The 19,049-nt window shown below is 41.4% G+C and overlaps 1 protein-coding gene across 6 annotated transcripts in view; it reads left to right on the top strand.

Annotated features, from left to right (window-relative positions):
* The window catches only part of AEBP2 (AE binding protein 2), an 82,733-nt gene that overhangs the window by 8,845 nt on the left and 54,839 nt on the right, over nucleotides 1–19,049 (top strand). For all 6 annotated transcript variants that reach the window (XR_009451173.1, XM_059682330.1, XM_059682331.1 and 3 more), the window contains exon 2: nucleotides 11,736–11,943. Coding sequence is in view for 5 of the 6 variants with exons in the window: in XM_059682330.1 (XP_059538313.1) it covers nucleotides 11,736–11,943 (208 nt within the window). In the remaining variant the exon portion in view is untranslated. The remainder of the gene's footprint in view (nucleotides 1–11,735; nucleotides 11,944–19,049) is intronic.

Here is a 19,049-nt window from a genome sequence, read left to right on the forward strand (position 1 = left end):
AGTCAGAAAGACTTGGGTTATTTTAATTTAACCATCTCAGAAGTTGTTTCCTTATAAAATAGGAGAAATGTCTTAGTGTTATGAACAAGTGAAATTGAATATGTAAAACGGAAAAGGGCTCGTATTTAATTCATAGAGTCATTTACTCTCCCATTTCTCATGCATAGAAATGTGAAAAGAATACTCTAGTGGGAATAAGTAATCAATATTGTAGTGCTGGTTTTACTAGATCCTGCCTATAGAAAATTTGGCAAATCACTTCATTTCTCTGAACTTAAGATTCTTTTTCTTTAAAGTGAGGGTTTTTGACCACAATATAATTTGGAGTTATCCTTCAGACCAGGGGTGGGGAACACCTGCCACGGCCTTCACAATCATTTGGTCTGACCCTGCCAAGGCATTAGGGGTGAGTTAATTGTTTGACCAAATACAGCAGGCTAATTTTTAAGTTGATAATTTTGTATGGCCCACAAATGATGCTATAAATATCCCAATGGCCCTTGGCAGGAAAAAGGTTCCCACCCTCCAGACAAACCCAGAATATTGCAGGTGTGGCTCTGCTGTATTCAGGATCTCAAAGATACGTTAGATAGGTTCTTCTGAATTCAAATATCACCAGAATTTTTAATTTATCTTTATGGTGTTGTATTGAAATATCATTTTTGTTCGTCTTCTATAACATTTGTAAGATTAAAATCAGGTCCTGTTTATCTTTATACTTCCAGCACACACCTACTTACATTCATCTACTACACTGCCTATATTCAGTAACTCAGTAGTTGGTTGAATTCAACTGAATATGGATGTACCTAATACATATTTTTTCTTACTGCCATTAGTGTGGCTGCATGAAACAAGGAGGACCATTCTATGCCTTATATTTCCCCCATCCCCCTTTCAACCTGATGTTATATTTATTGATTTTAGAGAAAGATGGAGAGGGAAAGGGAGAGAGAGAAACATCAGTCAGTTGCTCCCTAAAGCGCCCCTACTGGACATAGGGATGTGGCCTGACTGAGAACCGAGCCAGCAACCTTTTTGGTGTATGGTACGACTCTTCAATCTACTGAGCCACCTGACCAGGGTTCCAATTCTTTTTAACGGCATATGTGGAAAGATTATCTGAAAAAAAGTTGTGAATATTTGGATAATTTTAAAGAGCAGACTTTCCCAACAAAAAAATAAATTTGCATATTATTTTAAGAGAAAACGACTATCTAGTTTGCTTAAGAATCTCAGACTCTTGAGCTTATAGAAAGGATTTTGAGAAATGCAGTTCAGCCCGGCCAGCGTGGCTCAGTGGTTGAGCATCGATCTATGAACCAGGAGGTCACAGTTCGATTTCCAGTCAGGGCATCTGCCTGTGTTGTGGGCTCAATCCCCAGGGTGGGGCGTGCAGGAGGCAACTGGTCAATGATTCTCTTTCATCACTGATGTTTCTATCTGTCTCTCCCTCTCCCTTCCTCTCCCTCTCCTTTCCTCTCTGAAATCAATAAAAATATTAAAAAAATAAAAGAAGTGCAGTTCATTGTATCCTTACCAACAACAATGAGGTGAGGAAGAGCACAGAGATTATGACTTGCCCAAGTCACAAGCTTCTTGAGAGAGCCCAGTCCTGGCTTTAGATGTGTTGTCTTAGCTACTGTACTGTCTATATGACTGTTTTAACAACCTTGACTGGAAATTTAATTAAAATCATATAAATAAATGGCTATTTAAGTTTTCAACCTTTCTCTTTTGCAAAGAATTCATATACATTTCTGAACCTTCATTTGTAATATTTATATATACATAGATTATTTAGCCCAGGTTCATTTTAAGACTTTGAAATATAGAAGTTAATTAATTTTTGGGTTGTAGTTATTCAGTTATACGAGGAATAGAAGCTCTTTATTGACATTTTATTTCTGTTAACACTTTTTGAAGTTCCTGACTTGCTTTTTGGTTTTCATTTATATTTTGAGTTTCTAGAAAGATGAAGTGTTTACCAATTTGAGAAAACACATTTTAGAAGGGTATTAGTATTTCTCAGTAAATACATTTGCTAATTCATTTCTAAATTACAAAATTTTGCCATTACTTTTTATAAATATTTGTTAAGGTACTGAGAGTGAATGAATCAGCAGTTGACTTTTTAGTGCTTTCAATTCATGTTGGCAGTCATTCGAACATATCTTTTGAGGTATTGAGCACTAGTATAGTCATTTTTGTCAGAAACATTTTTATGATCTAACACTAACTTCAAACACTAAATATGTGATTGCTTCTGTATAAAATGGGTGGCGGTCCTCATAGCATATTTTTTTAAACATACCTTCTTGGCGTATATAGCCATTTTTCTGTAAACTTAAGGTAAAAGATAACTCCTTATATTGTAATTGTGTTGAAGTAAAATGTTTCTAGTATTACTTTTTGAAGATAGTTGCTTGCTGATCTCTTAAGCTGGATGATGAAAGATGTGGGTGGAGTATCTTAAAGGGCAATAGACTAGAGATGAGAAACAAATTTGAAATGTGCACAGTGCATAGTGATGGTAGAAGAATGCCACCTACTTGCTTTCCATAGGCTGTATTTCATCATTGTTACATAAAGTCCCTTTTGGCCAATTTAGTGAATGCTGCTGGGTCTTGGGGAAAAATCTTTTTTCTTTAGTCACAGAAATAATTGTGGGGACAGAGAATAGTCTTTTTCTTGATTAGAAAAATCCATTTTGTCTTTTTAAATTATAGTGATAATAGATTGTAATTATAGTAATAATACCTTGGTTTTAGCTAATAATTTGTAGTGTGCCTCCAATTAATTTTGATGATTATCTCTTGTGACATATTTTACTTGCCTTAAAAATCATACTTCAAAAAAAAGGTCATACTTAAATTTGTTACTAAAAACTATTTGAATATCTTTAGGTTTAGGAGTTTACTACAAATGAGATGTTTATATGTGATTCTTAGTACAGTTCAGATCATAAGAAAGCAGAATTCCTTCCATCTTAGGTGAGTAGGAAGGGCCTTGGGGAAAATTGACTTGTGTATATGTAACACATGTAATAAAATAGGCACTTCTCTTTACTTTTATTTATTTATTTATTTATTTATTTATTTTTCTTTATTTTTTTTCTTTATTTATTTTTTAATTTTTTTTATTGCTTAAAGTATTACAAAGAGTATTACATATGTATCCATTTTATCCCCCCGCCCTAGACAGTCCCCTAGCTCTCTTTACTTTTAAAAGAAATTGTTCTCCAGTTTAAAGACCTAAAAGCCTACAGCACCATAGTAATTTGGAAGGGAAAATGAGTTGGCCTTATAGAAATCTAACATGGTCTAAATTCCTGAATCCCATTTAAGACCAATTTCATGTTACTTTTGTTCTTGATAAATAAAAACTAAAATGACTGCCCCTTTGTCTCTGGGATGAATTTTTGGAGTTGGATTTTATGTTGAGATTGTTAGGCTCAGATCTGTTTTAGTTCTAAATGTGGGACAAGTTCTACCTCAGGGAGTGTTGCTTTATTTATTTAACTTTTTAATTGAATTTATTGGGGTGACATTGGTTAATAAAATTGTGTAGGTTTTAGGTGTACAGTTCTATAATACATCATTTGTATATTGTGTGTTCAAATAGTGTTGCTTTCTATGAGTGACCTTGAATTAAATTTTTTAAAAAATATATCTTTATTGACTTCAGAGAGGAAGGGAGAGGGAAAGAGAGATAGAAACATCAATGATGAGAGAGAATCATTGATTGGCTGCCTCCTAGGCATGTGCCCTTGACCAGAATCGAACCGGGGACCCTTCAGTCCGCAGGCCGATGCTCTATCCACTGAGCCAAACCGGTTAGGGCTTGAATTAATTTTTTATGAAGCTAATTGACTTGTAGGAATTACAAGTCAATCCTAGCTAATAAAAGAGAAAAATGGTAATTGGCGTACGACGATACCCTTTTCATTGGCTAATCAGGGCTATATGCAAATTAACTGCCAACTAAGATTGGCAGTTAACTGCCAACAAGATGGCGGCTAATTTGCATATGTAGGCACAATGCAGGGAGGTGAAAGGGAAAGCAGGAAGAAGCCCCCTGCCACTGACAGTGATTGGAAACCCAGGGGGGAGCTAAGAGCTGGGGGGCAGGGCCAAGGTGGCCCTGGGGCCGCCTTGGCCCTGCCCCCCAGCCATGATCGGAGAATCAGGCGCCTTTGCCGCCCTGGCCAGTGATAGCAGGAAGTAGGGGTGGAGCCAGCGATGGGAGCTGGGCACGGTCGAAGCTGGCAGTCCCGGGAGGTAGGGGTCCCTTGCCTGGGCCTAAAGCGGAGCCCATGATCGCGGGGTTGCTGCAGCTGCGTTAGGCCTGGGCAGGGGCGGAGCCTGCAACCACGGGGAGCTGGGGGTCCCCTGCCCAGGCCTGACACCTCTGCCAGAGGCCTCAGGCCTGGTCAAGGGGCCGATCCGGTTATTGGTGATCGGAGGGTGATGAGGGTCAACTCCTCTGGCCGAGGCATCAGGCCTGGGTGGGGGGCGGAGCCGGGGATTGGGGGGATATGATGGTCCCCTTGCCCAGGCCTGAAGCCTGGGTCAGAGGCGTCAGACTTGGGCGGGGGGTGGAGCCAGCGATCAGAGGGAGATGGGGGTCCCCTGCCCAGGCATGATTCCTGGGCCAGAGGCCTCAGGCCTGGGCAGGGGCCAGAGCCAGTGATCAGGGGGCGATGGGGGTCCCCTGTCCAAGCCTGACACCTCTGGCGGAGGCGTCAGGCCTGGGCAAGGGGCCGATCAGGCGATCGGAGGGTGATGGGGGTCTACGCCTGAGGGCTCCCAGAATGTGAGAGGGGGCAGGCTGGGCTGAGGGACACTCCCCCCCCCCCCCACACACCCAGTGCACGAATTTCGTGCACCGGGCCCCTAGTATATAATAAGAGGCTAATATGCAAATTGTCCCCTCGGGAGTTTGACCGACTAGGAGTTTCACTGCTCACTATGACATAAGCTGACCACTAGGGGGCGGCGTGGAATGAAGGAAAGCCCCGGCTGGCAGCCGGCAGCCGGCAGCTGGCAGCCACCAGCCAGGGGAAAGAAGGCCCCTATCGGCCCTGATTGCCAGCCAGGCCTAGGGACCCTACTTGTGCATGAATTTCATGCACCAGGCCTCTAGTTTATATATATATAAGGCTAAGTGATTGGCTGGTAGGTATGACGCACACTGACCACCAGGGGGCAGATGCTTAACGCAGGAGCTGCCGAGCTGTGGTGACTTGGCAATGGTGGTTCTCGGGTGATGCACCCCGGAACCAGAGAGGAGGGAGCCCGATTCCTTGCGAGACCTTGCGATTCCACCTTTGGCCGTGGATTATGTTGTTGCTGGGGCACTGTCGGCCTCGAATCTGGTTTACTGCACACTTGCATTTGCGTTCCACACCCTGTATGACAGCAACTTTGCAGAGTGCCCTCTCGCACTCTGTGACCCCTCGGGGGATGTTGGAGAGCCGGTTTCGGCTCAATCCCTGCAGGCCAGACTGAGGGGCCCTACCTGCAGGAGGGACCCCGCTCACTCCGCAGATGCCCTTCGAGCTGCGACGCTACCCCAGGTGCGGGCAGCTGGGGAGGGACCATGGGAGGTTGTCTCCAGGGTGTGTCCGGCCTGTCTCGCCCAGTCCTGCCCCGCTGGCCACCTTCTAATAAATTTCCTTTCAGTGTGCACAAATCCATGCACTAGGCCACAGATTCTAGTATTTAATAGTTTATCTTGTTAGTAAAACTATCTGCCCATATAAGTCAAATTGTATGTAAACAATACCTTGTTTGTGTGTGCCATAGATGTACCAAAGCAAAGAAACAGCTGGTGTGTGCATACCAGATGAAACTTGAGTGACAGTTATTTTGAAGTATATTATTGACTCTATTTAATTATTTCTTTAATCAGTAATTTACCCAAATTTATAAATGTGGCAATTGAATTTGTTTGGCATTAGTGAGTGTTCTTATGTGACTTTGGGCAAGTCACATATTTTTGTGTCTCAATCTCTAATCTGTAAGATGAAGATACTAATAGTGCTTACCTTGTATGGTAATTGTAAGCATTAAATGAGTTAATACATGTTTCAGTACATGACAGTCAACTCAAGCATTGAATGGTTTAAAACAGATATTTTGCTTATGAATCTTCGATCTGAGCAGGGTTTAGCCTGGTTAGGTCATTCCACTTGGTGTCAGCTTGGAGAAGCATAAAGGCTGGAGACTGCAGTTTACAGAAAACTTATTCAAGTACCTGTTGTATATGTGGTGCCTGGGCTGAGAAGACTCAAATAGCTGGGCGCTAGAACAGCTGGAGTTCCCCTGTGTCTCTCTCTTTTTTGAAATTTATCTTTATAGTTGAAAGTATTACGACTATATTTCCCCCCATTTTTCCCCCATTGACTCCCTCCTCCTCACGCCTGCCCCCTCCTCAGGCCTTCACTGTACTATTGTCTATATCAGCGGTCGCCAACCAGTGGTCCGTGAGGTCCGAAAGGTTGGCAACCGCTGATTTATATCTATGGGTTATGCATATATGCATATAAATTCCTTGGTCTGTGTACTTTCTTCAAGGATCTCTTCTGCATGGTGTCTTCAGAGCAGTCAGATTTCTTTACAGGGTAGTTCAGAGCTCCCAAGTTGTGTGTTCCGAGAGAGAGCCAGGCTGAAGCTGTACTGCCTTTATGACTTAGCTGTAAGATGTCTGGTAGTATCATAACTTCTGCAGTAGTCTTTGACCTGCTTTGATTCAAGGGGAGATAATATAAATTCCCCCCAAATATAGACCCCCCCCACCTCTTTTTTTTTAAATGTATTTTTATTGATTTCAGAGAGGGAGAGAGAGAAAGAAACATCAATGATGAGAGAGAATCATTGATTGGCTGCCTCCTGCACGCCCCACACTGGGGATCGAGCCTGCACCCAGGCAGGTACCCTTGACTGGAATCGAACCGTGACCTCCTGGTTCATAGGTCAACGCTCAATCACTGAGCTGTGCCAGCCGCCCCCACCCCCCACAACTCTTGATGCCATGTTGTAAGAAGAGCATGTGGGAGGATGAATATCGGTGTAGCCATATTTCAGTCTGACAACACAGCACATAGAACAAAAGCAGGATATACAGGAAATTGTAAGCTGTTATGATAAAGAATGGGAAGTCAGATTTAAATGGTGTCTTATTATTTGTGATATACATTTTGGTGTAGTGAATTACATAATCCCTCTTTTTCCTTAAGAGGAAGTCAAAATGTAACAGGCAGGCAGTTTATAGTTTTCTTGAAGTGCCTGTTTTTTTTAATGATTCAGTTTTAGCTTTTAATCCTCCTGTCAATGCCTAGATTAAGGAGCATGGCACAAAACAATTGTTCATTCCAACAAATGGGGGGTGGGGGATGGTATGGATAACTCAAAGTGTTTTCACTCTTAAAATTGTATAATATCTGATACACAACTTCAGACTTTTCAAAAACATAAAATCCTCTTAAATGCTTTGCACTGTTTTGAATTTTAACCTTTAATAATTTTGATTATAAGTGTGGGAGAGACAGAGTAATCTTCTGAGTAGTGAGTGGCAAAATTTGTTTTGATAGATGAAACATTGCCTGCTAGCTTACTCTGCTATATGATTAGATTAGCACTCCTGTGTGTGGTTTTGTTTACCTACAATTTGATAAATAATTTGAACATAGTATATTTCTATCCAAAGCATGTTACCAATTACAAAGATAAAGTTTATAATACTTGCTCTGACTCTGTTAAATATTCCTTAGACCAGTGGAATTACTGTCCCTTTTTTTTCATACCACTTTTCTTCATTCTGTGTGGAAGACCATGTTCCAGTCTTAAAACATTAGACTTAGAGAATATTTGTTTTAGAATAATTAAGATACAAATTAGGACTGAAGACTTCCTAATGATTATGTTTTTTATTGATAGAACAAAAATAAAACAGCCTGGTCCATTAGAGATTAGGGAGGTTCTTTGGTGGAACCTCGTTCTTTAACTTCCAGATCCTGAAGAAAAGTGGTTAGATGCCTTGCTCGTTCTGTTTTCCTACTACATTCCTTGTTTATGGTACATCTTATCCTTTCTGTCACTCTGTATATAAGGTAGCTCAGTGGTTTCTAACTTTTTGGTGTGAAAGTACTATCCATTTCATAATTAGTAACTTGACAATTTCGAGGTCTATGGTTGAGAAAGTAAACTAAAAACAATTTACAGACTTTGAGTAGTGGATGAAACTTTTTTCCAAATGAATATTTATATGGAACCCAATACATAAAGACATACTAATATAGTATTTTATTAGTATTTATTTATTTAAATGTTTTTATTGATTTGAGGGAGAGAGGAAGGAAGGGTGGGAGGAGAAAGAGCGAAACAAGAGGTGAGAGACATCAATCGACTGCCTCCTGCACTCCCTACTGGGCATTGAGCTGAACTGGGGGGGGTCGGGGGGGGGGGGGAATGTGCCCTGTAGGGGAATCTAGCCGTGACCTTTTGGTGCATGGGAGGATGCTCAACCAACGGAGCCACACTGGTGGCCAGGGCAGTATTTATTTTTATAAGCTGAAAACATTTTTTATAAAATCAACCAAGAACAGTAAAGCTTTTAGAAGAATTTAAATTTGAAGTAGGGTTTGTTTTATCATTCTGTTTTCTTAATTCTGTTTTGGCTGCTTAAGTCATGAAAATGTGACTTGCAGGTACGTACAGCTTGTCTTTCAGACTCCATATATACTTTGGTTGTACTGATGGAGAGCTATAAAAGAGTATTTCTAGTATAGACATTTTGTTTTGAAAGACACCATTACTTAATTATCTTAATTATCTTTACTTCATATCACAAATGCAAAAGTGACCAGCCCCTCAAACTTAAACAACAAAACTTAATATTGTTTCATGTTAGCTCTTTAATTTGGAACCAGCCACCTGGCTACTCCCCTAGGAGAGGAGAGCATGCAGCAGGTTAACTTGTGAGTCTTCTTGGAAAGTGTTTAATTGGGAAAAGCATAAAATATGTGACTGCAGACTAATTTTAAATGAAAGGACATGTGGAAGCCTAAATTAGGGTTGGGAAACACGAGTGCAAAGCTGCAACTTTACTAATCAATGTCTTCATAGGAATTGGACATTATATTTTAATTTTTGTTTGTGACAAGAGTAAGTTATATTTGATTTCAAATTATGCACCCATATCCTCTTCAGGTCCCTGTTCTCAACTCTTCTTTAAAGTTAGACATTTTAGTAGCTTAGAAATCATTTCAGAGCAGGGGGAAAAAGAGAAGGACCCAAAGTTGGCCAGAAAAATCCACAACACAAATGAATTTCCTCAGAGATAGCTGAAAAGAAGACTGCAAATAAAGCTGTCCCTATCCATGTGACCTCAGGATGAATTTTAAATTCAACAATTAACCTCAGAATAAAATAAAAGTATTCCAGGTCACAAACATACTCTTTCCATTCCAGAGACATTTAAGCTTTCCTCCCTATATACCAGGGGTAGGGAACCTTTTTTCTGCCAAGGGTCATTTGGATGTTTATAACCTCATTCGAGGACCATACAGAATCATCAACTTAAGAAATTAGCCTGCTGTATTTTTGGCAGGGCTAGATCAATTGATTATAAGACCCTTGGGCCGGACAGTCCCTACTCCTGATACATACTCTAGATCAGTGTTTCTCAAACATTTGCTCTTAAGGACTCTTTTGCTTTCTTAAATATTGAGAAATATGAATTATATATCAGTAAAAAAATGTTTAAAAAGTTACTGAAGAATCCAGAGCTTTTGTTTTATTTTTATGTTAATCCTCACCCAAGGACATTTTTTCCATTGATTTTTAGAGAGAATGGAAAGAAAGGGTTGGGGGAGAGAGACACATTGATTGATTGTCTCCTCCATGTGCCCCAAGCGGACCAGGGATCAAACCTGCAACCCTGGTACATGCTATTGACCAGGAATGGAATCCTCCATCCTTTGGTGCGGAGGCCAGTGCTCCATCCATTGAACCACACCAGCCAGAGCCTAAAGAGTATTTTTTAAAATGTAAAATAACTTTTCCAGTTAAAGAAATAGAAGTGACATTGTTTTATTTTTAATGTCTTTAATGTCTGGCTTAACAGCTAGTTCTCATCCGTGCCTCTTGCAATGAATTAGTTTGGTTGAACTTTGTGATGAAAATCTGGCCTCATACAGATACTTAGTGGAAAAGGAAGGAGTATTTTTTTAAAAATACATTTTTATTGATTTCAGAGAGGAAGGGAGAGAGAGATAGAAACATCAGTGTGAGAGAGAATCATTGATTGGCTGCCTCCTGCACGCTCCTACTGGGGATTGAGCCCACAACCCAGGCATGTGCCCTGACTGGGAATTGAACCCTGATCATGGTCGATGCACAACCACTGAGCCACACTGGCCAGGATAAGACTATTTTTGTAACTGAAGCATCATGGAAGAATATTTTTGCTAGTTCTTGGGGTGCATTTGTTGTTAGACACAAATCATTAAGCTTACTAAATAGGTTCAAATTCAGTTTAATTCTTAGGTGTGAGCAAATAAGGTTGAAATGGTATTAGTGAATGTTTTTCATTTTAGAAGAATGTGTGCTAAAATAATTGTGATTGAAGTATGTTTGCAACTTGCAGATGATTGAGAAAAACAAATTACATATAGCCAGTATCAGACTGAGATACATTTTTTTGTGTCTGAAATTTTCTGTAATAAAAACTTGGGGTAGGGAAGCATATCCATTAATATAATACAGTTTTTGTAATTTACTGGTACTACATTGCAAACTGCTATAGATAGCTTTTGATGGGTTTAGTCTGAAAATTTCCATTGACCTGTAATTGAAGCTACTTCCATGTAGTTCTGTTGGGAAGATATTTTTTTAAAAAAAGTGATTTGCTTTTAAAATGAAGGAGAAATTGTGTTACATTTCTTAAGATGTGAAATTTTAAGTATTTAAAATTACTCAATAACGTTTATTACTAATAGAATTTTTGGTAAATAAAAAGGTTACTAACATGTCATACTTTGTTTAGTAAATAAAAAGTAAAGGGGATTGATTGGCATTTTCAATTTTTTTGGATAGATTAGATTAAAAGACATTTTATTTGGACTTTGGGTAAAATCAGAGAAATTCGTTGCACCCAGTTTTCTCTCTTCTGCTTTTTTATTTAAAAGGGAAAATACAGCCAAATTTCCCAACCTGTTTGAGATGGAAAGAGGTAGGATGTGATGGCAATTATATTCTTAGATTAATAAAGACACAAGGATGTCGGGTCATCTAATTGTTTGCAAAATTGTAAAGATTATCTTTTGATTCTGATATACGTATAGCTGGAAACTATTTATTCTTCCATTTTGCTTAGAACTATGGGAGGGATGAAAAGTGGTGACCTGTGTGCATATGTGTGTGTGTGTGTGTTTGGTTTGTTTTTTGTAGTGTATAGTATTGGGGAGTTCATGACTGCCAAAAGTTGCTTAAATTACCCCATGCATATCTGGTTTTGAGGTACTAGCATTTTTTTTTTTGCACTTTGATTTGTACTTTATTGCCAACTATATAATCTCAAGGAAATTATTTGTTACTTTCTAATGGAAAATACAGGTAGTATGCTTTGTATGGGACAGAATATCAAATGGTAACCTTAATTAAATATTTGTAAGATCATATTCATGTTAGTGAATTTCTAGGAATAACACAGCCTTTTTTCTTCTTTTGTAGCATAAGCAGTACTATAATGGATGTAGACAGCACAATTTCCAGTGGGCGTTCAACTCCAGCAATGATGAATGGACAAGGAAGCACTACTTCTTCAAGCAAAAATATTGCCTATAATTGTTGTTGGGACCAGTGCCAGGCTTGCTTCAACTCTAGTCCAGATCTGGCAGATCACATCCGTTCCATACATGTAGATGGTCAGCGAGGAGGGGTTTGTTTTGTCATTTCTTTTTTTTACTCCCTGTGTTCATTAGTTTTATTAATTTATAATTGGGGGGCTTTTCCCCCTCCAAGTAATTTGGGATTGTTTTTATATAGGCTTTATTTTTTCAAAAATTTTTTTCTACCTTTTATTTGCAAATTTCCACTTGATGCAATCAAATTAAATAGAACATATGATGTGGTCTTTGATTTGCTCTTCGGTATATTAGACTTTCTAAAGTATAGTCGGAATATTATAAATGAATATAGTGTATTCCAAAGTTCTGATGTTTTCAGTTGAGGACATTTAGGAATTGACACTGTTTACGATTTTTGTTAGGGTGGTTCTGAATTATCCCTGATGCTGAAATTAACTGGAGAGACCATTGGTATCAGGATTAGTGTATACAATCCTATTAAATGAAAATCTACATTTACTATTTGCCAATGAAAACTGAACATCTTCTCCCAGGTCTTATCAGAGCTGATTTAGATAAAAAGTTCTGATTAGTCAGTATTGACTTATATTCTTTCAGGAATACATTTATACATTTTGTCAGTTCTTATAGTTTTTTGTTTTTTATTTTTAATATATCTATATTGATTTCAGAGAGGAAGGATGAGGGAGAGAGAGATAGAAACATCCATGATGAGAGAGAATCATGGATCGGCTGCCTTCTGCAAGTCCCCCCCGGGGATCGAGCCCACAGTCCAGGCACGTACCCTTGACCTGAATTGAACCTGGAACCTTTCAGTTCGCCGGCCGACGCTCTATCCACTGAACCAAACCGGGTAGGGCAGTTCTGATAATTTTATTGGATAGTAAATAAAGAGCTGAGCTAATCAGGTTAGTCAGAGTGGAATGGAGCAAAATATTTATAATATTATAATATAATATAATATTATTATATTATATTTTTATTTATACTATTTTCAGCTCTACCTAGGTTTGTCTTGAATAATTACCATGTTTAGTACATTTTCTAGGAATTAATGTTACATTGTAAATACTGATAGTTTATTAGGCCACACATTTTCCATCACCTTGCCATCACTGTAGAGATATTTATACTAAAACGGTTAAAATCATTAGGGTTTAAGTGAGTATGCAGCTGTTTCCAAGATTATATTGATAACTAGAGGCCCGGTGCACAAAAATTTGTGCACTGGGGGGGGGGGGGCCCTAAGCCCGGCCTGTGCCCTCTTACAGTCTGGGAACCCTCGGGAGATAACGACCTGCTGGCTTAGGCCTGCTCCCGGGTGGCAGAGGGCAGGCCCAATCCCTAGGTGCAGCCCCTGGTCGGGCTCAGAGCAGGGCCGATTGGGGAGTTGGGGCGCCGCCCCCTGTCATGCATAGAGCAGGGCGGATTGGAAGATTGCGATGCCACCCTCAGTCACGCTCAGGGTAGGGCCAATTGGGGGGTTGGGGCACTGCCCCCTGTCATGCACAGAGCAGGGCCCATCAGGGGGTTGGGGAGCTCCCCCCTGTCACGCACAGAGCAAGGCCCATCAGGGGGGTCGGGGAGCTCCCCCCTGTCACGCACAGAGTAGGGCCGATAGGGGAGTTGGGGCACCGACCTCTGTCACACACATAGCAGGGCGGATCAGGGGGTTGGGGAGCCGCACCCTGTCACACTCAGGGCAGGGCCGATGGGGAGGTTATGCCTCTACCCCATCACACACAGAGCAGGGCCCGTGGGGGGACAGGGTTGGGGCGCCGACCTCTGTCACACACACAGCAGGGCCAATCAGGGGGTTGGGGTGCCACCACTCTCACACTCAGGGCAGGGCCAATGGGGAGGTTATGGCTCTACCCCGTCACACAGAGAGCAGGGCCCGTGGGGGGGGTGGGTTGGGGCGCTGCACCCTGTCACATACAGAGCACGGCCGATCAGGGGGTTGGGGCGCCTTCCCCTGTCATGAAGAGAGCAGGGCAGATAGGGAGGTTGTGGCCCCGCCCCCTGTCACACACAGAGCCGCAGGGCGATCAGGGGGTTTGGGTGCTGCCCCCTGTCACGCTGATCCCGGTGCCAGGAGGCCTCGCGGCTCCGCTGATCCTGGTGCTGGGAGGCATATTACCCTTTTACTATATAGGATAGAGGCCTGGTGCATGGGTGGGGGCCGGCTGGTTTGCCCTGACGGGAGTCCTGGATCAGGGTGGGGGTCCCCACTGGGGTGCCTGGCCAACCTGGGTGAGGGGATGATGGCTGTTTGCAGCTGGTCACGCACCCTTCAGGGTGGGGGTCCCCACTGGGGTGCCTGGCCAGCCTGGGTGAGGGGATGATGGCTGTTTGCAGCTGGTCACACACCCTTCAGGGTGGGGGTCCCCACTGGGGTGCCTGGCCAGTCTGGGTGAGGGCCTGAGGGCTGTTTTCAGGCTGGCGGGTGACTGAAGCTCCCAACTGCTCCTTTTTTTTTTTTTTTTTTTAAATTCTGGGCCAGCTTTAGCTCTGACTCCAGCTCTGAGGCCTCTGCTGCTGACTACAGCTCTGGTTTGTTTGTGTTCTATAATCGAAACACTGTATCAACTCCAGCTCTGAGATCCCGGCTCGCCGAAAGCAGGTTTATGGGGTTTTGTTTAGCTTCTATATTTGTAACTATGTTTCAAACTGCAAGCTCAGAGGCCAGCAAGGCAGGTGCGGAACGTTGGTTTCCTCTGTCACTGAAGCAAGCAAGCCTCATGTTAGTTTCAAGCTGCCTGGCTGCCGGCTGCCATCTTGGCTGGCAGTTAATTTGCATATCGCCCTGATTAGCCAATTGGAAGGGTAGCGGATGTACGCTAATTACCATGTTTCTCTTTCATTAGGTAGGATTAGATTCTATTACTGATCTTTAACCAAAATAAATATAATCATATAAGCACCCCTAACATATTTACCTGTGGTATTACATTTAAAAACTTCTTTTAAGAAGTATTTGCCGTTGTCACCATATGTTGTAATGTGTTAGCAGTCTTTTGAATACTCAAGCTTGATGAGTAAACATTTATCGTATTAGATTTAATATATATGGTGTCTGGGTAGATACCAGATGGTGTATTAATAAACTGTGTTCATCCTATGGTTTTTCACTGGTTAGGCAACTTTGGTAACATGTTTCTCCCCACCATACCTGCCCCTCTCCAATCAGGTTTTTGGTGAGAATTTTTCATTTTTTAAAAAAAAAAAAAAATTTTTTTTATTGATTTTTAGGAAAGAAGGGAGAGGGATAGAGAGAGAGAGAGAGAGAGAGTGAGAGAGAGAAAGAAACCTCAATGATGGGAGAGAATCTTTGATTGGCTTCCTCATGCAAGCCCTAAACTTGGGATTGAGCCCACAACCCGGGCATGTGCCCTGACCAGGAATCGAATCATGATCTGGTTCATAGGTCGACACTCAACCACTGAGTCATGCTGGCCGGGCTGAGAATTTTCTTAACCAAGTTGATATATATCACTTGGTGTATATCACTACAGTAGTCTTTTGAGCCATGGCATGATGTTTTTTAGTAACTTGACTTAGCAGCTATGTAAAGGATTCCGAGCTATGTAGAAGATCTCTGGGTTTCTCTTAGTAAATGTGGAAGAATTTCATATTTCTAAGTCTTGGATTTTAACAAGTTGAGTTGGCACACAGCCTTATGAGAATGTTTTCAGCTCTTTACAGATTTGTAGAAAAAATATGACTTATAGATTGAATGTATCATGTAGTCACTGCAACTACATGCACCTTATTTATTTTTTAATATATATATTTTTATTAATTTCAGAAAGGGGGAGAGAGAGAGAGATAGAAACTCCTATGATGAGAGAGAATCATTGATTGGCTGCCTCCTGCACGCCCCCTCCTGGGGATTGAGCCCACAACCGGGACACGTGCCCTTAGCGGGAATCAAACCTGGGACCTTCCAGTCTGCAGGCTGATGCTTTATCCACTGAGCCAAACCAGCTAGGGATACATGTACCTTATTGATATTATAGAGCTAGACATGAAATGTTGTTAATTTCTATAAGTATAAATTTGTTGAAATGAAAACCCCTATGTCGTTTCTTGAATCCTTATTCATAAAATTACTTCGTTACAAATAATGATCCTCTGGCTAATTTTAAGAGTAATCTTATTATATATATTATATAATATAACATATAATATATATATATATATATATATATATATATATATATATATATGCATAAAATATATAAAACATCCTATCTAATAAAAGGCAAAAGGGTAATTGACTGTACCTTCGCTGCGCTTCCCATTGGTTAATCAAGGTGATATGCAAATTAACCACCAACAAAGATGGCGGTTAATTTGCATATGTAGGCGCCAAGCAATGGAGTGAAGCTGGCTGGCCCTGGGCAGGAGCAGCGAGCGAAGGCCAGCATGGCGAGTGAAGAGCAAAGAGGGAAGCCCGCTGCACCGGCCTCCGCCACGCCCCTGGGGCCCGCACTTGGCGAGCAGCGAGGAGCTAAGCCCCTCGCCTGCCGTGCCGGCCCCTCCTGGTGAAGAGCAAAGGCCTGGGTTCTGGGCACCGGAGGAAAAGTGCCAGTAGCCAGGGGGAGGGGCCCCAGACTGCGAGAGGGCACAGGCCGGGCTGAGGGACCCACCCGAGTGCACAAATTTTTGTGCACCGGGCCTCTAGTCCTATATAATAAAAGGCTAATATGCAAATCGACAGAATGGCAGAAGGACTGGTCCCTAGGACGTGCACTGACCACCAGGGGGCAGACGCTCAATGCAGGAGCTACCCCCTGGTGTTCAGTGCGCTCCCACAGGGGAATCGCTGCTCAGCCAGAAGCCGGGTTCATGGCTGGCGAGCATAGTGGTGGTGGCGGGAGCCTCTCCTGCATTTGCTGCAGTGCTAAGGATGTTTGACTGCTGGCTTAGGCCTGCTCCCCATGGGGAATGGGCCTAAGCTGTCAGACAGACATTCCCCAAGGGCTCCTGGAGTGCAAGAAGGCACAGGCCAGGCTGAGGGACCCCCCCCCCCCCCCCGTCCCCCGAGTGCATGAATTTCATGCGCTGGGCCTCTAGCGCATGTATGTATGTGTGTGTGTGTGTGTGTGTGTGTGCGCGCGCTTGTATGTGTGCATTAATCCTCACCTGAGAATTTCTTTTTTCTTTTTTAGAGAGTGTAAGGGAGGGAGGGAAGGAGGAAGAGAGAGAGAGAGAGAGAGAGAGAGAGAGAGAGAGAGAGATAGTTATCAATTGGTTGCCTCTTGCATGAGCCCTGACCAGGGTCAGGGATGGGGAGCTAACCTGCAACCGAGGTAGGTGCCCTTGATGGGAATCCAGCATGTGGATGCTCTAACCACAGAAAACTGGCCAGGGCAAGAGAAATGTTATTTTGACCACAGAAAGGAGATTTCATGAAAAAAAAAAATATTTTTTTATTGATTTCAGTGAGGAAGAGAGAGATAGGAACATTAGTGATGCGAGAGAAACATTGATTGGCTGCCTCCTGCACAACCTTCATCAGGAATCGTGTAGCCTGACCGGGAATCGAAAGGTCACCTTCTGATTCACAGGTCGCCGCTCAATCACTGAGTGATGCTGGTCTGGCAGGAATCCTCATTCTTGAAGGACGTTAATTGCTGAACTACATATGTATTGGAGAAATGTAGAAAATACATCTGAATTTTTCTACAAACCAATCATTGGTGTATATACAGACTATGCTTTTAGAATGAAAGTGTGAATGAGAATTTGAAAACCTGGAAATCTTGATCTGGTTTTATGCTTAAAGCTAGAGTAGCTGTTGCCCTAGCTGGTTTTGCTCAGTGGATAGAGTGCCAGTCTACGGATTAAAGTGTCCCTGGTTCGATTCTGGTCAAGGACACATGCCCGGGTTGCGGGCTTGATCCCAGTAAGGGGCATGCAGAAGGCAGCTGGTCAATGTTTCTCTCATCATTGATGTTTCTATCTCTCCCTCTCCCTTCCTCTCTGAAATCAATAAAAATACATTAAAAAAAAATAGAGTAGCTGTTGGTTGGAACGTGTGTGTGTGTGTGTGTGTGTTTAAATGGCCTCTTTGAAATTTGGAACTTGAAAAAAAATAATTTTAAGTGTACACTTCAGTGGCATTAGTACATTTACATTGTTGAACAACCATAATCACTGTCCATCTCCAGAACCTTTCATTATCCAAAACTGAAGTTTGTACCAATTAAATAATAACTTCCTTGACTTCCCTTCCCCTAGCCCCTGGTAATTGCTGTTCTACTTTCTGCATATAGTAAGTGGAAAATAGCAGATTTTGATGACATACTGTTTTTTTTTAATCTTTTAATTTCTTCTTTCTACCGTACGTATTATACTATCATAATGGAATAGAAGCAAATGAGGAAAAAATTGGTAACTCTAGAGGACTTTGTGCTTTTAATTATTGAAAGATAATTTTACTGGAGCAGTAGGTTAGTAAGATTTAAATATTATATTAAATCTTACTTTTTTTTCCCTCATCCCACTTTGATCTTCACTCTGGAAAAAAACAAAACCATGTACCAGCTTAAAAACTTCCTTTTCCCCCTTTAAACAATGTTGCTGTGTCACTTGGACTTTATATTTACAGTCTGAAGCCAGATGGAGTTAAGTTTTCCTGACCTTTTCATGTATCAAAGTGGTTGGATACTTAACTCTATATTAAAAGTTATACTAACCATTGAAATAGCAAATTACAAATATACTGTTTTTTTAAAAAGTCATGAAATGGTTTTCTGCTATTTAAAAAATAAAAACAGGCACAAAATATTAATCTTTATTGTTAAATGTAATAGAATTATGTTATTTTGTCCATATATTCATGTATGCCTGGATTTCCAAAACTAGACTGAGCTGTTTTACTAATCAAATTTCAAACCCCAGTGTTTTGATAGGTATGCAACTTCATCTTGTAGGATTTCAGTGGTCCAATAAGATCCATTAGTCTTCTGTTCTTTCTCTTCTAACTATTTCTTTAAATACAGTTGCTAGAAAGAAATATGTTCATGTTTCTTGATGCAGGAGTTATTTTACACCTTTTAAGTTTGCATTTGTATATGTTCTTTGGTGTGTTAGGGGAGAGGACCAGAGGGCTATTAGGAGTGGGGGGCCAGTAAGATATTATTCAAAGACTTGAATGAGACCAGTTACC

This window comes from Myotis daubentonii, chromosome 2 (genome assembly GCF_963259705.1).
Source record: "Myotis daubentonii chromosome 2, mMyoDau2.1, whole genome shotgun sequence".
Taxonomy (NCBI): Eukaryota; Metazoa; Chordata; class Mammalia; order Chiroptera; family Vespertilionidae; genus Myotis; species Myotis daubentonii.